This window comes from Ranitomeya imitator, chromosome 1 (assembly GCF_032444005.1).
Source record: "Ranitomeya imitator isolate aRanImi1 chromosome 1, aRanImi1.pri, whole genome shotgun sequence".
Taxonomy (NCBI): Eukaryota; Metazoa; Chordata; class Amphibia; order Anura; family Dendrobatidae; genus Ranitomeya; species Ranitomeya imitator.
The window spans coordinates 738,071,546-738,093,491 of record NC_091282.1 but is presented as its reverse complement, the minus strand read 5'-3'; the positions used below and the strand labels follow the sequence as shown (position 1 = coordinate 738,093,491).

General features: G+C 44.6%; 1 protein-coding gene across 1 annotated transcript in view; it reads left to right on the top strand.

The window, feature by feature from the left end:
* The window catches only part of KCNH5 (potassium voltage-gated channel subfamily H member 5), a 649,354-nt gene that overhangs the window by 435,217 nt on the left and 192,191 nt on the right, over window positions 1-21,946 (top strand). The window contains exon 8 of the mRNA XM_069733797.1: window positions 15,532-15,731. Coding sequence (XP_069589898.1) covers window positions 15,532-15,731 — 200 coding nt within the window. The remainder of the gene's footprint in view (window positions 1-15,531; window positions 15,732-21,946) is intronic.

The window sequence follows — 21,946 nt, the reverse complement described above, 5'->3', positions numbered from 1 at the left end:
CTTTGGTATCCTATCGGTCACATCCTTGATCATCGCACCTGGAAGGCAGCATACTTCTCTTGCAGTTATGTCCGGTCTGCAGATGGTTGCTTCTGTGCCTCTCAGTAGTGAGTCTCCCACCACCACCACTCTTCGTTGCTTCTTGGCTGTACTTTTTGCTGTCACTTGTTGCTGTGTGCCCTTTTCTTTTTTGCTTGCTGGTATTGCTTCATTCTTAGGTGTGCCATCTTCATCCTCTACAAAGATTTGATATCGGTTCTTCAGTTGTGTGGTTGGTGATTTCTCCATGGTCTTCTTGCTTCTTTTGGTCACATGCTTCCACTCATCTGCTTTTGGAGGTTCTCTGACACTTTTTGCACCTTCTGTGACCAGTAGAGATGCTTCTGTTCTGTCTAGAAAGTCTTCATTCTCTTTGATGAGTTTCAAAGTTGCTATTCTTTCTTCCAGACCCCGCACCTTTTCTTCTAAAAGGGCCACTAGTCTACACTTCTGACAGGTGAAATTGGATTCTTCTTCTGGTCGATCTGTGAACATGTAGCACATGCTGCAGCTCACCATGTAGGTTGTCACATCTGCCATGTTGCTCCTAGATCCTGCTGACTTGCTGTGTGTTTTCCTTCTTGTGTAATCTACTCAGCCAAGCTCTCTTGCAATAATGTCCTACAGGCAAAAATTACGGCGCGCGGTTTGGTGATGCTTTCGAAGCAGCTGGTCCCGGCTGTACCCAACGATCTTCTAGCTTAGGGAGACTTCGCTTCTCCCAGAAGGCACCTGGAATATGCAAATTAGCCTCCTGAAGCTTGAATCCCTGGTTTGGTGATGCTTTCGAAGCAGCTGGTCCCGGCTGTACCCAACGATCTTCTAGCTTAGGGAGACTTCGCTTCTCCCAGAAGGCACCTGGAATATGCAAATTAGCCTCCTGAAGCTTGAATCCCTGGTTTGGTGATGCTTTCGAAGCAGCTGGTCCCGGCTGTACCCAACGATCTTCTAGCTTAGGGAGACTTCGCTTCTCCCAGAAGGCACCTGGAATATGCAAATTAGCCTCCTGAAGCTTGAATCCCTGGTTTGGTGATGCTTTTGAAGCAGCTGGTCCCGGCTGTACCCAACGATCTTCTAGCTTAGGGAGACTTCGCTTCTCCCAGAAGGCACCTGGAATATGCAAATTAGCCTCCTGAAGCTTGAATCCCTGGTTTGGTGATGCTTTCGAAGCAGCTGGTCCCGGCTGTACCCAACGATCTTCTAGCTTAGGGAGACTTCGCTTCTCCCAGAAGGCACCTGGAATATGCAAATTAGCCTCCTGAAGCTTGAATCCCTGGTTTGGTGATGCTTTCGAAGCAGCTGGTCCCGGCTGTACCCAACGATCTTCTAGCTTAGGGAGACTTCGCTTCTCCCAGAAGGCACCTGGAATATGCAAATTAGCCTCCTGAAGCTTGAATCCCTGGTTTGGTGATGCTTTCGAAGCAGCTGGTCCCGGCTGTACCCAACGATCTTCTAGCTTAGGGAGACTTCGCTTCTCCCAGAAGGCACCTGGAATATGCAAATTAGCCTCCTGAAGCTTGAATCCCTGGTTTGGTGATGCTTTCGAAGCAGCTGGTCCCGGCTGTACCCAACGATCTTCTAGCTTAGGGAGACTTCGCTTCTCCCAGAAGGCACCTGGAATATGCAAATTAGCCTCCTGAAGCTTGAATCCCTGGTTTGGTGATGCTTTCGAAGCAGCTGGTCCCGGCTGTACCCAACGATCTTCTAGCTTAGGGAGACTTCGCTTCTCCCAGAAGGCACCTGGAATATGCAAATTAGCCTCCTGAAGCTTGAATCCCTGCCATCGTCGCCATGGCAACCATTGTGACATCTACGTCGATACTGTGCCCGTCGCTGATTGGTCGAGGCGAATTCGCAGCAGACTGTGCCCGTCTCTGATTGGTCGAGGCAACCTTTATGACATCATCGTCGCCATGCTGTGCTCGTCGCTGATTGGTCAGAGAGCCGGGATTTCCAGGACAGACAGACAGACAGACAGACAGAAAAACCCTTAGACAATTATATATATAGATGGATGGCTATGAACAGTGCAGTATATTATATAGAGGACTATGGGGGTGCATTATATTATAAGGAGTGCATTATACTTCTTAAACAGTTCCCCATGACTTCTATGTAAGCCCTGATGAGTATAATGGTTTATATTCTTTTATACATTCTAACGCATCGGGTATTCTAGAATATGCATGTCCCCGTAGTATATGGACAATGATGATTCCAGAATTCGCGGCAGACTGTGCCCGTCGCTGATTGGTCAAGGCAACCTTTATGACATCATCGTCGCCATGGCAACCATTATGACATCTACGTCGATACTGTGCCCGTCGCTGAATCAGAAACGTGGGATTTCTACGTCCTTTATGACATCATCGTCGCTGATCGGCCTCGACCAATCAGAGACGCGGGATATCTACGTTCTTTATGACATCATCGTCGCTGTGCCGTCGCTGATTGGTCGAGGCCTGGTGGCCTCGACCAATCAGAGACGCGGGATTTCTACGTCGATGCTGTGCCGGTCTCTGATTGGTCGAGGCCGCCACCAATCAGAGACCCGGGATTTCCAGGACAGACAGACAGACAGAAAGACAGACAGACAGAAAGACAGACAGACAGACGAAAAAACCCTTAGACAATTATATATATAGATTGCTCAGCTATGTAGTATATTGCCCAGCCACGTAGTATATTGCCCAGTGACGTAGTATATTGCCCAGTGACGTAGTATATTGCCCAGTGACGTAGTATATTGCCCAGTGACATAGTATATTGCTCAGCCACGTAGTATATTGCCCAGCCACGTAGTATATTGCACAGTGACGTAGTATACAGCACAGAGCCACATAGTATACATCACAAACACGAAGTATACTGCCCAGTCAAGTAGTATATTGGCCAGTCACATAGTATATTGCCCAGCCACGTATGCAACAGGTTAAAAAATAAAAAAAGAAACATATACTCACCTTCAGAGGGCGCCTTGTAGTCCTTTCGCCTGTGTGTGGTGCACGAGGCAGCTTCCGGTCCCAGGGTTGGTATGAACGCAGGACCTGTGATGATGTCGCGGTCACATGACCGTGATGTCATGGCAGGTCCTTCTCACATAGCATCCTTAGCACCGGAACCTGCCGCCAGACAGGACGCGACGTCAGAGGGTGAGAATAACATTTCTTTTATTATTATTATTTGTAACATTAGATCTTTTTACTATTGATGCTGCATGTGCAGCATCAATAGTAAAAAGTTGGTCACACAGGGTTAATAGCTGCATAACCGGTAACGCTGGCATTAACCCGGTGTGAGGGCTGACTGGATGACTGGAGGGGAGTATGGAGCGGGCACTGACTGTGGGGAGGAAAGAGCGGCCATATTGCCACCGGACTGTGGCCATCACTGATTGGTCGTGGCAATGGTCGTGGGCGTTTTGCCACGACCAATCAGCGACTTGGATTCCATGACAGACAGAGGCCGCGACCAATGAATATCCATGACAGACAGAAGGACAGACAGACAGAAAGACGGAAGTGACCCTTAGACAATTATATAGTAGACATGGCTCAGATAGGGGATCAAAGGAAGGTCGGCCATTACTTAGAATTATAATAAAGTGTTTGAGGTTTCTTTTGAAGAAAATATAAAGTAAACTGACAACCACCTTCTGTTAAATCTTTGTATATCCCAGCAGCATTAGTGCAAGGGGTCTGTGCACCTAGGAAGACAGAAGGAGAGATGAGCGAATCTGTTTGGGTCCTGTTGTGAATTCTTTGGTCGAGCTCCCTCCTGTGGTCATGAGTGGTACTTCGGCTGGTTCTGTCTGTGAGCTTCCTCTGGTGGATGTGAGTGGGGCTGCGGCTTCTGAGTTTCCTTCCTCAGGTGACGAGGTTAAGTCGTTAGGTGCTGCTCTATTTAACTCCACCTAGTTCTTTGTTCCTTGCCTCCAGTCAATGTTCCAGTATTGGTCTTGCTCTCTCCTGGATCGTCCTTGTGGCCTGCATAAGCTAAGTTCTGCTTGTGTTTCTTGGTTTGCTATTTTTTATGTCCAGCTTGCTATTTTGGTTTGTTTTGCTTGCTGGAAGCTCTGGGACGCAGAGGAAGCACCTCCGTACCGTTAGTCGGTGCGGAGGGTCTTTTTGCGCCCTCTGCGTGGTTGTTTGTAGGTTTTTGTGCTGACCGCAAAGCTATCTTTACTATCCTCGGTCTATTCAGTAAGTCGGGCCTCACTTTGCTAAAATCTATTTCATCTCTGTGTTTGTATTTTCATCTTTACTCACAGTCATTATATGTGGGGGCTTCCTTTTCCTTTGGGGAATTTCTCTGAGGCAAGGTAGGCTTATTTTTCTAACTTCAGGGCTAGCTAGTTTCTCAGGCTGTGCCCGAGGCGCCTAGGTCTGGTCAGGAGCGCTCCACGGCTACCTCTAGTGTGGTGTGATAGGATTAGGGATTGCGGTCAGCAGAGTTCCCACGTCTCAGAGCTCGTCCTATGTTATTAGTAACTATCAGGTCACTTTGTGTGCTCTTAACCACCAGGTCCATTGTGTTTCTGAACCACCAGTTCATAACAGTACTGGAGCCCCAAAGTACTAATGCTTCTCAATAGAGGGAAAAGAGAAGTTCTGAGACCATTTTTTTTCTCTGCACTGTGATTTGTCTTTCTTTTCCCCTAGACATTTGGGTGGTTCAGGACACAGGTGTAGTGATGGACATTAAAGGTCTGTTTTCTTGTGTGGATCATCTCACTGCAAGAGTACAAAATATTCAAGACATTGTGGTTCAGAAATCTACAGTTAGGTCCATATATATTTGGACAGAGACAACATTTTTCTAATTTTGGTAATAGACATTACCACAATAAATTTTAAACAAAACAATTCAGATACAGTTGAAGTTCAGACTTTCAGCTTTCATTTGAGGGTATCCAAATTACAATTGGATGAAGGGTTTAGGCGTTTAAGCTCTTTAACATGTGCCACCCTGTTTTTAAAAGGACCAAAAGTAATTGGACAATTGACTCCAAGGCTACTTCATGGACAGGTGTGGGCAATCCCTTTGTTATGTCATTCTCAATTAAGCAGATAAAAGGCCTGGAGTTGATTTGAGGTGTGGTATTTGCATTTGGAAGTTTTTGCTGTGAAGTAAACATGCGGTCAAAGGAGCTCTCCATGCAGGTGAAACAAGCCATCCTTAAGCTGCAAAAACAGAAAAAACCCATCCGAGAAATTGCTACAATATTAGGAGTGGCAAAATCTACAGTTTGGCACATCCTGAGAAAGAAAGAAAGCACTGGTGAACTCATCAATGCAAAAAAACCTGGGCGCCCACGGAAGACAACAGTGGTGGATGATCGCAGAATAATCTCCATGGTGTAGAGAAACCCGTTCACAACAGCCAACCAAGTGAACAAAACTCTCCAGGAGGTCAGCGTATCAATATCCAAATCTACCATAAAGAGAAGACAGCAAGAAAAGTAAATACAGAGGGTTCACTGCACGGTGCAAGCCACTCATAAACATCAAGAATAAAAAGGCTAGACTGAACCTTGCTAAAAATATCTAAAAAAGCCAGCACAGTTCTGGAAGAACATTCTTTGGACAGATGAAACCAAGATCAACCTCTACCAGAATGATGGAAAGAGAAAAGTATGGCAAAGGCGTGGTACAGCTCATGATCCAAAGCATACCACATCATCTGTAAAACACGGCAGAGGCAGTGTGATGGCTTGGGCATGCATGGCTGCCAGTGGCACTGTGTCACTAGTGTTTATTGATGATGTGACACAGGACAGAAGCAGCCAAATTAATTCTGAGGTATTCAGAGCCTTACTGTGTGCTCAGATCCAGCCAAATGCAGCCAAACTGATTGGTCGTTGTTTCATACAACAGATGGTCAATGACCCAAAACATAAAGCCAAAGCAACCCAGGAGTTTATTAAAGCAAAGTGGAATATTCTTGTATGGCCAAGTCAAATATCTTATCTCAACCCAGGTGAGCAGCATTTCACTTGTTAAAGACTAAACTTCAGACAGAAAGGCCCACAAACATACAGCAATTGAAAACCACCACAGTGAAAGCCTGGCAGAGCATCAGAAAGGAGGAAACACAGCGACTGGTGATGTCCAAGAGTTCAAGACTTCAGGCAGTCATTGCCAACAAAGGGTTTTCAACCAAGTACTAAAAATGAACATTTTATTTAAAATTATTGAATCTGTCCAATTACTTTTGGTCCCTTTAAAAACAGTGTGGCACATGCTAAGGAGCTGAAACTCCTAAACCCTTCATCCAATTTTAATGTGGATACCCTCAAATGAAAGCTGAAAGTCTGAACTTCAACTGCATCTGAATTGTTTTGTTTAAAATTCATTGTGGTAATGTCTATAACCAAAATTAGAAAAATGTTGTCTCTGTCCAAATATATATGGACCTAACTGTATGTTAGAACCTAGAATTCCTATTCCTGACTTATTTTCTGGAGATAGAGCTAAGTTTTTGAATTTCAAATATAATTGTAAACTGTTTCTGGCTTTGAAACCCCGCTCCTCTGGTGACCCAGTTCAACAAGTTAAGATTATTATTTCTTTATTACGTGGCGACCCTCAAGACTGGGCATTTTCCCTTGCGCCAGGAGATCCTGCATTATGCGATAATGATGCGTTTTTTCTGGCGCTCGGATTGCTGTATGATGAACCTAATTCAGTGGATCAGGCAGAGAAAAATTTGCTGGCTCTGTGTCAGGGTCAGGATGAGGTAGAGATATATTGTCAGAAGTTTAGGAAGTGGTCTGTGCTCACTCAATGGAATGAATGTGCGCTGGCAGCAATTTTCAGAAAGGGTCTCTCTGAAGCCCTTAAGGATGTCATGGTGGGATTTCCTATGCCTGCTGGTCTGAATGAGTCTATGTCTTTGGCCATTCAGATCGATCTACGCTTACGTGAGCGTAAAAATATGCACCATTTGGCGGTATTATCTGAGCATAAACCTGAGCCTATGTATTGTGATAGGACTTTGACCAGAGCTGAGCGGCAAGAACACAGACGTCGGAATGGGCTGTGTTTTTATTGTGGTGATTCCACTCATGCTATCGCCGATTGTCCTAAGCGCACTAAGCGGTTCGCTAGGTCTGCCACCATTGGTACGGTACAGTCGAAATTTCTTTTGTCCGTTACTTTGATCTGTTCTTTGTCATCCTATTCTGTCATGGCATTTGTGGATTCAGGCGCTGCCCTGAATTTGATGGACTTGGACTTTGCTAGGCGCTGTGGGTTTTTCTTGGAGCCCTTGCAGTATCCTATTCCATTGAGAGGAATTGATGCTACACCTTTGGCCAAGAATAAGCCTCAGTACTGGACCCAACTGACTATGTGCATGGCTCCTGCGCATCAGGAGGATATTCGCTTTTTGGTGTTGCATAATCTGCATGATGTGGTCGTGTTGGGGTTGCCATGGCTACAAGTCAATAACCCAGTATTGGATTGTAAATCTATGTCTGTGTCCAGCTGGGGTTGTCAGGGGATACATGGTGATGTTCCAGTTCTGTCTATTTCATCATCCACCCCTTCTGAGGTTCCAGAGTTCTTGTCGGATTACCGGGATGTATTTGATGAGCCCAAGTCCAGTGCCCTACCTACGCATAGGGATTGCGATTGTGCTATCGATTTGATTCCTGGTAGTAAGTTTCCTAAGGGTCGACTGTTTAATTTGTCTGTGCCTGAGCACGCCGCTATGCGGAGTTACGTAAAGGAATCCTTGGAGAAGGGTCATATTCGCCCGTCGTCGTCGCCATTGGGAGCAGGGTTCTTTTTTGTGGCCAAGAAGGATGGTTCGTTGAGACCTTGTATTGATTACCGCCTTCTAAATAAAATCACAGTCAAATTTCAGTACCCCTTGCCACTGCTGTCTGATTTGTTTGCTCGGATTAAGGGGGCTAGTTGGTTCACCAAGATAGATCTTCGTGGTGCGTATAATCTTGTGCGTATTAAACAGGGCGATGAATGGAAAACAGCATTTAATACGCCCGAGGGCCATTTTGAGTACCTGGTTATGCCATTCGGGCTTTCCAATGCTCCATCAGTATTTCAGTCCTTTATGCATGACATCTTCCGAGAGTACCTGGATAAATTCCTGATTGTATACTTGGATGATATTTTGGTCTTCTCGGATGATTGGGAGTCTCACTTGAAGCAGGTTAGAATGGTGTTCCAGGTCCTGCGTGCAAATTCTTTGTTTGTGAAGGGGTAAAAGTGTCTCTTTGGTGTTCAGAAGGTTTCATTTTTGGGTTTCACTTTTTCCCCTTCTACTATCGAGATGGACCCTGTTAAAGTTCAGGCCATTTATTTACGATTGGACTCAGCCGACATCTCTGAAGAGTCTGCAAAAGTTCCTGGGCTTTGCTAATTTTTATCGTCGCTTCATCAATAATTTTTCTAGTATTGCTAAACCGTTGACTGATTTAACCAAGAAGGGTGCTGATGTGGTCAATTGGTCTTCTGCTGCTGTAGAAGCTTTTCAGGAGTTGAAGCGTCGTTTTTCTTTTGCCCCTGTGTTGTGCCAGCCAGATGTTTCGCTCCCGTTCCAGGTCGAGGTTGATGCTTCTGAGATTGGAGCAGGGGCTGTTTTGTCGCAAAGAAGTTCTGATGGCTCGGTGATGAAACCATGTGCCTTCTTTTCCAGGAAGTTTTCGCCTGCTGAGCGTAATTATGATGTTGGCAATCGAGAGTTTTTGGCCATGAAGTGGGCATTCGAGGAGTGGCGTCATTGGCTTGAAGGAGCTAAGCATCGCGTGGTGGTCTTGACTGATCACAAGAACTTGACTTATCTTGAGTCTGCCAAACGGTTGAATCCTAGACAGGCTCGTTGGTCGCTGTTTTTCTCCCGTTTTGACTTTGTGGTTTCGTAGCTTCCGGGCTCTAAGAATGTGAAGGCGGATGCCCTGTCTAGGAGTTTTGTGCCCGACTCTCTGGGTTTGCCTGAGCCGGCGGGTATTCTCAAAGAGGGAGTAATTTTGTCTGCCATCTCCCCTGATTTGCGGCGGGTGCTGCAAAAATTTCAGGCTAATAGAGCTGACCGTTGCCCAGCGGAGAAACTGTTTGTCCCTGATAAATGGACGAGTAGAGTTATCTCTGAGGTTCATTGTTCGGTGTTGGCTGGTCATCCTGGAATCTTTGGTACCAGAGATTTGGTGGCTAGATCCTTTTGGTGGCCGTCTCTGTTGCGGGATGTGCATTCGTTTGTGCAGTCCTGTGGGATTTGTGCTCGGGCTAAGCCCTGCTGTTCTCGTGCCAGTGGGTTGCTTTTGCCCTTGCCAGTCCCGAAGAGGCCCCGGACACATATCTCTATGGATTTTATTTCGGATCTCCCCGTCTCTCAAAAGATGTCGGTCATTTGGGTGGTTTGTGATCGCTTCTCTAAGATGGTCCATTTGGTGCCCTTGTCTAAATTGCCTTCCTCCTCTGATTTGGTGCCATTGTTTTTCCAGCATGTGGTTCGTTTACATGGCATTCCGGAGAACATCGTTTCTGACAGAGGTTCCCAGTTTGTTTCGAGGTTTTGGCGAGCCTTTTGTGCTAGGATGGGCATTGATTTGTCTTTTTCCTCGGCTTTCCATCCTCAGACAAATGGCCAAACTGAACGAACCAATCAGACCTTGGAAACATATCTGAGATGTTTTGTTTCTGCTGATCAGGATGATTGGGTGTCCTTTTTGCCTTTGGCTGAGTTCGCCCTTAATAATCGGGCCAGCTCAGCTACTTTGGTTTCGCCCTTTTTTTGCAATTCTGGTTTCCATCCTCGTTTCTCTTCAGGGCAGGTTGAGTCTTCGGACTGTCCTGGTGTGGATACTGTGGTGGATAGGTTGCAGCAGATTTGGACTCATGTAGTGGACAATTTGACATTGTCCCAGGAGAAGGCTCAACGTTTCGCTAACCGCAGGCGCTGTGTGGGTCCCCAACTTCGTGTTGGGGATTTGGTTTGGTTGTCGTCTCGTTATATTCCTATGAAAGTTTTCTCTCCTAAGTTTAAGCCTCGTTTCATTGGTCCGTATAGGATTTCTGAGGTTCTTAATCCTGTGTCTTTTCGTTTGACCCTTCCAGCTTCTTTTTCCATCCATAATGTATTCCATAGGTCATTGTTGCGGAGATACGTGGCACCTGTGGTTCCATCCGTTGATCCTCCTGCCCCGGTTTTGGTTGAGGGGGAGTTGGAGTATATAGTGGAGAAGATTTTGGATTCTCGTATTTCGAGACGGAAACTCCAGTACCTGGTTAAGTGGAAGGGTTATGGTCAGGAAGATAATTCCTGGGTCTTTGCCTCTGATGTTCATGCTGCCGATCTGGTTCGTGCCTTTCATTTGGCTCATCCTGGTCGGCCTGGGGGCTCTGGTGAGGGTTCGGTGACCCCTCCTCAAGGGGGGGTTACTGTTGTGAATTCTGTGGTCGCGCTCCCTCCTCTGGTCATGAGTGGTACTTCGGCTGGTTCTGTCTATGAGCTTCCTCTGGTAGATGTGAGTGGGGCTGCGGCTTCTGTGTTTCCTTCCTCAGGTGACGAGGTTAAGTCGTTAGGTGCTGCTCTATTTAACTCCACCTAGTTCTTTGTTCCTTGCCTCCAGTCAATGTTCCAGTATTGGTCTTGCTCTCTCCTGGATCGTCCTTGTGGCCTGCATAAGCTAAGTTCTGCTTGTGTTTCTTGGTTTGCTATTTTTTCTGTCCAGCTTGCTATTTTGGTTTGTTTTGCTTGCTGGAAGCTCTGGGACGCAGAGGAAGCACCTCCGTACCGTTAGTCGGTGCGGAGGGTCTTTTTGCGCCCTCTGCGTGGTTGTTTGTAGGTTTTTGTGCTGACCGCAAAGCTATCTTTACTATCCTCGGTCTATTCAGTAAGTCGGGCCTCACTTTGCTAAAATCTATTTCATCTCTGTGTTTGTATTTTCATCTTTACTCACAGTCATTATATGTGGGGGGCTGCCTTTTCCTTTGGGGAATTTCTCTGAGGCAAGGTAGGCTTATTTTTCTATCTTCAGGGCTAGCTAGTTTCTCAGGCTGTGCCCGAGGCGCCTAGGTCTGGTCAGGAGCGCTCCACGGCTACGTCTAGTGTGGTGTGATAGGATTAGGGATTGCGGTCAGCAGAGTTCCCACGTCTCAGAGCTCGTTCTATGTTATTAGTAACTATCAGGTCACTTTGTGTGCTCTTAACCACCAGGTCCATTGTGTTTCTGAACCACCAGTTCATAACAGGGTCCCACCTTATTCAGCAAGCTGTAGTGCTTACCGAATAAGCTGTAGAGAGAACCCAGTAAGCGCTATACCTTGCTGAATAAGGAGAGACCTGAACAGATTCGCTCATCTCTAGTCAGAAAATGTCATTGCTATACAAGCTCTCTTAGAGTATTTGAGTTCTGTTGTCTTTTATACCGTTTGAGTGGCTTAATGGTTCTTGAAGATTTTTGTTTGTTTTTATCTAAATTGGTACATGATAAAACGGATGAACATTATATAAATGATGTAATGAGAAAATGTTGTATACGTGCAGTCACTATTAAAGGGAGCTCAATAGTTCACTACACAATGTGGAGACACAGCATTGTATCTTAATTAACCAGATGACTATTTTTAGCAAACCAAGAAGAATAGTCTGTTATCTGTATGTTGACTTTTGAATTTATGTGTTGGTAACACATAACATCGCTGAACAATGGATACGTTTGGAGAAATCCAGGATTGTGACCTGCCGGTGGCCTGGCTCCATGAAATTGTTCAGAGAAGCCAGGTTGTGACCCTCGAGTCAACTGGCCTTGTACCTGAATGAACTGTCATCTTCCAAAGCTTGTCATTACTTCCTCTCTGTGTGCGTGCCACAGGTGGGATATTCGACCCTGGAAGATGAAGCCAGGTTGTGACCCTCAGGTCAACTGTCCTTGTACCTGAATGGACTGTCATCCTCCTTCTTACCTCCTCTTTGTGTGCGTGCCACATGTGGGGAAGTCGACCCTGGGAGCTCTGAAGTAACAGCTGCCATTTTCCCTGTGTGTCATCGGAAGGGTGAGACTCTGTAATGTGCACCATCTTGGGGTATTAGGCTGGGACTGTTCTACGTGTTATCCGCCTGTTTTGTGGTTCAATAAATTATTGCCGCACTGTTTTACCCTCACCCTGTGTTGTCTGCCCACATTAAAAGGAGAGCGGGCATTCGGTGGGATGATCCCTGGTCCATGCTGTTCCGACTAGCGGACTTGGGCATCCGCTGACTTGCCCCCCTCCCCCATGTCTCCACACACAGTGTTATACATTGACCTAAGTTTGGGCAGCATGATTCAGAGCCTGGCTACACTACTAAAGTGTTTCAGAGAGAATACAGCTTAAAATCCAACTTAGAAGGATAGCCAAAGACCATACTAGTCTGGCTCCTCCCCAGATCGGCTCCCCCACAGCACCTCTCTAGGTGATTGACAGATGTCTCTCTATGCACATAAGAGGGAGAAACCTGTCAAGTGCTGGAAAGACAACATAACTATCCCGTAGCAAATAAAGCTGCGGTCAAGAGAAGTGCCACATATATAAAATCAATACAAATCTTTATTAGAAGTATAAAATACACAATACATATAACCACGAACAAACATAGAATAAGGTGCCTCAAATAAACTACTTATAAATAGGGTCAGCTAGAGCTGGACAGATACTAAATACACTGGTAATGATACTCCTTGCAAAAAAAAAAACCCTTTCAGTACACTTAGACTTGAAAATGACTGCTATATGAACAGGCAATAACAGGAGTTAAAGGTTAAACCCAAGCATGCTCTGCCCAGTGGCACGCTGACCCTAATGGCCCCGACGCGCATTTCGCGTGTGCTTCTTCCTGCTGACAGATTCCCTTTAAATCACTTTTCTGATTTGTTTTTATTGTCAAATTTTTCTAAATGGCACTGGAAGTTCATACAGTTTGAGTAAAAATGAAAAAAGTACTAACTTTTTGCACATTTTTAGGTCAAAAAGTCGCAAAATAATTGGAGTACATAAAATCACTCAGGGGCGGGGGAGTGGCTAGAATACATTTGCACCAAAATTTAGCATTTTCTTTCAATATGCAAATTGAAGAATCATTTGAAAACATCTGGTAATCCCAAAACCCTGTCAACAGTGGCAAAACTTAAAAAAAAACAAAAAAACAAGTGGATGCAAATTAAATAAACTTTAAGGCTGTGTGCCCACATTGTGTTTTTTATGCGTTTCCGCCGCGTTTTTTGCCACAGCGGAAAAGCTTAACCCCTAAGGGTGGTTTGCACGTTAATGACCAGGCCAATTTTTACAATTCTGACCACTATCCCTTTATGAGGTTATAACTCTGGAATGCTTCAACGGATCCTGATGATTCTGACTCTGTTTTCTTGTGACATATTGTACTTCATGATAGTGGTAAAATTTCTTTGATATTACTTGCGTTTATTTGTAAAATATACTACGTGGCTGGGCAATATACTACGTGACTGGGCAATATACTACGTGGTTGGGCAATATACTACGTAGCTGGGCAATAAACTACATGACTGGCCAATATACTACGTGGCTGGGCAATATACTACGTGGCTCTGTGCTGTATACTACGTGGCTCTGTGCATTATACTACGTCGCTGTGCAATATACTACGTCACTGGGCAATATACTATGTCACTGGGCAATATACTACGTGACTGGGCAATATTCTACGTCACTGGACAATATACTACGTCACTGGGCAATATACTACGTCACTGGGCAATATACTACGTGCCTGGGCAATATACTACGTGCCTGGGCAATATACTACGTCACTGGGCAATATACTACGTGGCTGGGCAATATACTACGTCACTGGGCAAAATACTACGTAGCTGGGCAATATACTACGTGGCTGGGCAATATACTGCGTGGCTGGGCAATATACTATGTGGCTGGGCAATATATTACGTGACTGGGCAATATACTACATGACTGGGCAATATACTACGTAGCTGGGCAATATACTACGTAGCTGGGCAATATACTACATGCCTGGGCAATATACTACGTGGCTGGGCAATATACTACATGACTGGGCAATATACTATGTCCCTGGGCAATATACTACGTGGCTGGGCAATATACTATGTGGGCTGGGCAATATACTATGTGGCTGGGCAATATACTACGTGGCTGGGCAATATGCTATGTGACTGGGCAATATACTATGTTGCTGTGCAATATACTACGTGGCTGGGCAATATACTACTTGAGCTGTGCAATATACTACATGTATAAAGGCACGGATGATTGACCTCGTGGAGACCAAAACATCCAACACCGCGGAGACACCATCACGAGTTTCTCAACGCAGTGATCCAGAACACTGCCCCCATATATGCAAATGCATGTAGAGGAGCTGCGGAGACACCTTCACGTGTTTCTCAACGCAGGCAGTGAATAGCCAGGCCTTTCTCCAGGAAGGAGCAACCACGGGAAGGGCAGCATCCAATAAAGGAAAACATCCAATAAGGGAAAACCACCTATGCCAAGCATGGTATCCATCCACAGACAGCGGTTTCGGGGTTTTTGCCCGTCATCAGTGTGGAGTAGGAAACTGGCTATCAGGAGCAGTGCCTAGTAGAAAGTCTATAAAGGCACGGATGATTCCCTGGGTACCATATTCCTGAAAAAAAAAAGAATTAAAATTAAAAATACGGATATACTTACTTTCTGATGGCCCCTGGAGTCCTGCTGCCTCTCAGCGGTGCACGCGGCCTTCCCAGGGATGCATTACGTGAATCACCTGAGATGACATTACAAAAGTCCTTCGCGCAAAGCATTCCTGGGAACAGAACGTACCAGGAGCGCCTCTGAGGAGACCGGGGGCCGTCGGAAGGTGAGAAAAACCATATTTTTTCTTTTTTTAATTATTTTTAACATTCTATCTTTTACTATTGATGCTGCTTGGGCAGCATCAATAGTAAAAAGTTGGTCACACTTGTCAAGCACTATGCTTGACAAGTGTGACCAACCTGTCAATCACTTTTCCAAGCGATGCTTCAAATCGCTTGGAAAATGCAAGCATTCTGCAAGCTATAAACGCTTGCCAAACGCTTGTGTTCTGCGGAAAAACGCATGCGAATTCTACATGCGTTTACCCACAGCAGGGAGTTGCGGATATGCTGCGGACATTTCCGCAGCATTTCTGCAACGTGGGCACATAGCCTAAAAAGGCGCAAATTAAAAGAAGAGTAATGAAAAATAGGCAAAAAAACACTGAAAACTGGACAAAAAAAAGAAACAAATGTGATAATGAATTTGCTGTGTTTCCAAATGGGTATATTACATTAAATGTCACAGTCCCTTGTGAAACAAGTACTTTTGTATTTATATGATGTTTATACTGAATTATTAAATATAATGGTGTTACAATTGTTTTTCCTAATGCCTTGTACAATTAATTATATTGCAAAAAAAAGTAAAATGTCAACTGTTCCATTTCTAGCTGACGATGACCTTTCTCTTTTAGCTCTCCTTTATGCAACTATTTTTGGAAACGTGACCACCATTTTCCAGCAAATGTATGCCAACACCAACCGCTATCATGAGGTGCTGAACAATGTGCGTGACTTCCTCAAACTCTATCAAGTTCCTAAAGGCCTTAGTGAGAGAGTCATGGATTACATTGTATCAACGTGGTCCATGTCGAAAGGCATTGATACAGAAAAGGTACGAGTCCATGAGGTAAACGTCCAAAAATTATGCATTTCAATTCTAAACAACTAACTACATTCATCTCCATCACTAACCATCTACTGATACTTTGTATGACCTGTGTCATGTCCATTCAGCTTGTGGTCATTGGAAAAGATGCAAAGAGTGCTGTTCTCACATGTGTGATCTGTAAATAAGGGACACTAAACCTAGAAATGAATGATTAAATTAAACAAAAAATATAGTTTTCCTGTTTCTTAGGGCTTGTTTCCACTTGCGAGATATACGTCCGTGTCTCGCATGAGGAAACGAAGCTCTGGCGCCGGCACTCCGGAGCGGAGCGTGCGGCCGCATAGCAACACATGGAGCCGCACGCTCCGCTCTGGAGTGCCGGCGCCAGAGCTTCGTTTCCACATGCGAGACACGGACGTATATCTCGCAAATGGAAACAAGCCCTTAGTCCGCAGTATTTCCTGCAGGATCTTGTACCAATCAATCTCATAGAAATCCTATGGAGAGTTAAGGAGTTAAAGGGATGGTCCAAAACTAATATTGATTTTCATCCTAAATGTCACTCTGTTGATTCAATATAATAGTTATGGTTTAATTTAAAAAATTCCTAACCTACACTCTCTAATCTAACTGCTTAATTCCAACATATGCTCAGTACAAGTTCCCTTCTTATGGTGCAATATTCTTCTCACTTGACAGTGACAGTGCGCTCCCTCACTGATTCCAATTAGAATTGATGAGCTGGCAGCAGTGCGCAATATCAGTATTCATTCTAAGTAGAGAATATGGCGAGTAGAGAATAGTCCAACACCTGACAGCGATGTCTGTTTCAGGGGTAGGGCATCTCCTTACAATGCGCACTCTCTTGCCATCTTGTCACTTATGATAAGAGCCAGGGAGTGAGGGCACTGTCATGGTGCACTGAGAAGAATATTGCACAATGAGATGGGAGCTCGAACTGAAGATTTATCACAATTGACAAAAGATGCATGCTCAGTAGAGCAGGGACTAGCCCAGCCCCTGAAATGAAGCATCGCTGATGATGATGCTTCATTTCAGGGTGGGGATAGAGGCTGTGGCAATGACCGCAGTTCTTCCCTCTGATGATGCTTCATCTGAGTATCTCAGCATGTACCAGGGATTCTCAAACGAAGCATCATCAAAATAGAAATAGGTAAAAAGAAAAAAAAAGTAAACGTAGGCAGTTAGATTAGAGAGAGAAGGATATGGAATTTTTAATTACACCATATTATAAAAACTGTGATATTATTAAAATAGACATATAAGATGAAAATCAGTATTAGCTTCAGACACCTACATTAACCTCTTGCTGGCCAGTTCCATATTCAGCTGGTGAGCGTCTGAACCCCCACCCTCAAAGTCCTGGAGGCATGGCTTTGCAATCTTTAGGTCTACTGTAAACAAAGCAGATGGGGGAGGATTCTGCTGTAGCCAGTTGTCTCACAACCAGACACAGGACAGAGAGAAAAGACATAGCTGAGCTCCTGAGAATTTGTTTTATATATTTCTCAGATTTAATTGTATTGGAAGACAAAACATGATAAAAAAAGGGAGGAAGAGCAGCAATATTTGTCTTTTTGTGCAATTTCTGTGCTTAGTGTTCCTTTAAATATGTATATAACTTAACTTTAACTCTTTCTCATTACTGTTAAGTGTAGAGATAAGCTAAGCAACTGTCTTGAAATTTATTTCAGGCAGATTTGCTCAAATTGGCCTGAAGATTGGATTTTATCTGAATAATATTCGATCTTAATTGAAAGTGCTCCACGAAGATGCTTTTTTATCATCTGATGTTTTTTCCAAACTCCAAAGCAAAAATCTAGTGCTGAGAAAAGGTTACAAAATTAACAAAAGATTATATTCCCTATCCTGCCACCACAGCTCCTGATCTGATCGTTCCACTCACTCACTCTGGTCTTCTTATGTTCAGGTGTTGACTAGTCCTCAAATGGTCACATGGGGCGCGACGTACTGCTTTGACGTTCCTGACGTGCATCATGCAACACATGATCCCATGAGCCAGAAGAGTCTAGATACTGATCCAAAGACCCGAGGGATCAAAACTCGAAGCTGTGGTGGCAGAACAGTTGAGGGGAGTGCCTGTGATTCATGGGGAGGCATAATTTTTTATTACTTTTTAACCTTTACTTTTTGTTGGATTTATGCATATCAATCCTCAAAAACTTTAGAGTCTGAAATTCGGAAGGTATATATTTGGCGTAAGTAACTATTAATTATGAATGAATTTGTTCAGATGGTGAAGTATAGACATTCCGCTTACAAATCATGCTCTGAGCCATAGACAACCCTCCAGATAACTTCTTTATATTTTAGATATCTGTTTATTTATATTGTCCTTAATCCAAAGCTCATATTGAGGTAGACCAATATGGCTACACAAGGTCAGGGCTGAAGCCAGGTTGCTTGAAGAGGATTTTTTTCTCATTGATATGACTAGATTTGTTAAAAAAAAATCTACTTCTACAATGCAATGTTATTTTTTTTTCGCAATACTGATATAGAGTACAAAATAACATATGGAAAAAAAATTACAAAAATTACCCTTTAGACCTCACTGGGAGACTTCAGCTTGGAAATAGTCCAATATACTAGAGGGTTGTGTTTTTACTGGAGATGTGAATCCAATAAGCCAGAGCAGGACAAAGTGTAGCCCGCGGGCCAGATCTGGCCCGCTGACTGTTCCAGTTCGGCCCGCAGACTGAGACAGCCTTGGGGTTGAAAACAATGGCACCACTGGCCGCACCATGCCTGCCCCCGTCTGCTGTCACCATTGTCTTCTGTTTGCATCTGCGATAATACATAGATGAAGGAGGGGCCACAGCCACCTTTTTACACCAGTCAGCGTGTGAAACAGCTGACAAGATTATATAATTTCATTGCGTCAGCTGTTCACTGCAGAGTGTCAGTGTATCGGAGACATGAGCAGAGTGCCGGGGGAATGGGAACAAGGTAATTATGCTGTGTTTTTTTTTTATGTGTATGGGATGTTTGGCTGCATGTGGGGAGGTTATGGGGTTCTCATGCTGGAAATGGAGAGGCTGTGTGGGGCTCATGCTGTATATTGGAAGGCCTTGTGGGGCTCATTCTGTAAATGGGGAGGTTATGTGAGCCTCATGCTGTATATGGGGAGGCTGTATGGTGCTCATTCTGTATATGGGGAGGTTTTGTGGGGCCCATGCTGTATATAGGGAGGCTGTGTGGGGCTCATTCTGTATATTATTATTATTATTAATATTTCCGGGACTCATCGCCCGTGTGTTCGGTGAGGGGTGGCAGCATGTATGAGTGGGTGTGTGGCCTGGGTCGGTGTGTGATTTATGCTCCCATTACAGCATAGGACAGAGGTTGAATGCTGGACTGAGAGTACGGAGATAGATTAACCCTTGCAGGCACAACCCCAAGTCATGTGCTGAAAGCGGGTACGTGACGAATTAGTGACACCACAGAGTGGGGATCCGTGACAACTGATATCTGTACTGTACATCATCATCTTTCCCCCATCTCGCGTATCCCCCTACCTGATCTATCTATTATGGTAAATGGCACCACGCTCTCTCTCTGCTGCCTCGGGTAACTCTCAACTCTGCCCTGTCCTTCAAACTGCACGTCCAAACTTTCACCACCTTCTGTCGCCTCCAACTCAAAAATATTGCCAGAATCCGTCCCTTCCTAACCCCAAATTCTACTAAAACTCTTGTGCATGCCCTCATCATCTCCCGCCTTGATTACTGCAACACCCTCCTGTGGCCTCCCACTAACTCCCTTGCACCACTCCAGTCTGTCCTCAACTCTTCTGCCCGGCTAATCCACCTCTCTCCTCGCTACTCCCCTGCTTCTCCCCTCTGCAAATCCCTCCACTGGCTCCCAATTCCTCAAAGAATCCAGTTCAAACTACTATCACTGATCTACAAAGCCATCCACAATCTGTCCCCTCCCTATAGCTCTGAACTAATCTCCCAATATCTTCCCTCACGTAATCTTCAATCCTCCCAAGACCTCCTGCTCTCCTCCACACTTATTCGTTCCTCACACAACCGCCAAGATTTCAAGATTTCTCCCGAATATCCCCCATCCTCTGGAATTCCACGCCTCAACATATCCAATTATCCACCACCCTTGGATCCTTCAGACGGAACCTGAAAACCCATCTCTTCAGGAAAGCCTACAGCCTGCAATAACCATTCTGCCACCTCACGACCTGCCCGAGCTGCCGCCTCACCAACCGCCCGAGCTGCCGCCTCACCACCACCAGAGCTGCCGCATTCCTGACCTTCTGTCTCTTCCCCAGTATCCCGTAGAATGTACAGTTAGGTCCAAATATATTTGGACAGAGACATCATTTTTCTAATTTTGGTTACAGACATTACCACAATGAATTTTAAACAAAACAATTCAGATGCAGTTGAAGTTCAGACTTTCAGCTTTCATTTGAGGGTATCCACATTAAAATTGGATGAAGGGTTTAGGAGTTGTAGCTCCTTAACATGTGCCACCCTGTTTTTAAAGGGACCAAAAGTAATTGGACAGATTCAATAATTTTAAATAAAATGTTCATTTTTAGTACTTGGTTGAAAACCCTTTGTTGGCAATGACTGCCTGAAGTCTTGAACTCATGGACATCACCAGACGCTGTGTTTCCTCCTTTTTAATGGTTTTGGGCCTTTCTGTCTGAAGTTTAGTCTTTAACAAGTGAAATGCATGCTCATTTGGGTTGAGATCAGGTGACTGACCTGGCCATTCAAGAATATTCCACTTCTTTGCTTTAATAAACTCCTGGGTTGCTTTGGCTTTATGTTTTGTGTCCTTGTCCATCTGTAGTATGAAACGACGACCAATCAGTTTTGCCGCATTTGGCTGGATCTGAGCACACAATATGGCTCTGAATACCTCAGAATTCATTCGGCTGCTTCTGTCCTGTGTCACATCATCAATAAACACTAGTGACCCAGTGCCACTGGCAGCCATGCATGCCTAAGCCATCACACTGCCTCCGCCGTGTTTTACAGATGATGTGATATGCTTTGGATCATGAGCTGTACCACGCCTTCGCCATACTTTTCTCTTTCCATCATTCAGGTAGAGGTTGATCTTAGTTTCATCTGTCCAAAGAATGTTCTTCCAGAACTGTGCTGGCTTTTTAGATGTTTTTTAGCAAAGTCCAGTCTAGCCTTTTTATTCTTGATGCTTATGAGTGGCTTTCACCGTGCAGTGAACCCTCTGTATTTACTTTCATGCAGTCTTCTCTTTATGGTAGATTTGGATATTGATACGCCGACCTCCTGGAGAGTGTTGGTCACTTGGTTGGCTGTTGTGAAGGGGTTTCTCTTCACCATGGAGATTATTCTGCGATCATCCACCACTGTTGTCTTCCGTGGACGCCCAGGCCTGTGTGCATTGATGAGTTCACCAGTGCTTTCTTTCTTTCTCAGGATGCACCAAACTGTAGATTTTGCTCCTAATATTGTAGCAATTTTTCGGATGGGTTTTTTCAGTTTTTACAGCTAAAGGATGGCTTGTTTCACCTGCATGGAGAGCTCCTTTGACCGCATGTTTACTTCACAGCAAAACCTTCCAAGTGCAAGCACCACACATCAAATCAACTCCAGGCCTTTTATCTGCTTAATTGAGAATGATATAACGAAGGGATTGCCCACATCTGTCCATGAAATAGCCTTGGAGTCAATTGTCCAATTACTTTTGGTCCCTCTAAAAACAGGGTGGCACATGTTAAGGAGCTAAAACTCCTAAACCCTTCATCCAATTTTAATGTGAATACCCTCAAATGAAAGCTGAAAGTCTGAACTTCAACTGCATCTGAATTGTTTTGTTTAAAATTCGTTGTGGTAATGTCTATAACCAAAATTAGAAAAATGTTGTCTCTGTCCAAATATATATGGACCTAACTGTAAGTCCACAAGGACAGGGTCCTCTCCACTCTGTACCAGTCTGTCATCATAAATTTGTGTACTGTAAATTATATCTATAACCCTGTATGTAACCCCTTTCTCATGTACAGCACCATGGAATTAATGGTGCTATATAAATAAATAATAATAATATAGGGAGGCCATGTGGCGCTCATGCAGTATATATAGAGGCTGTCTGGGGCTCATGCATTATGTATAGAGGGGCTGTGTGGGCCTCATGCACTATATAGGGAGGCTATGTGGGGCTCA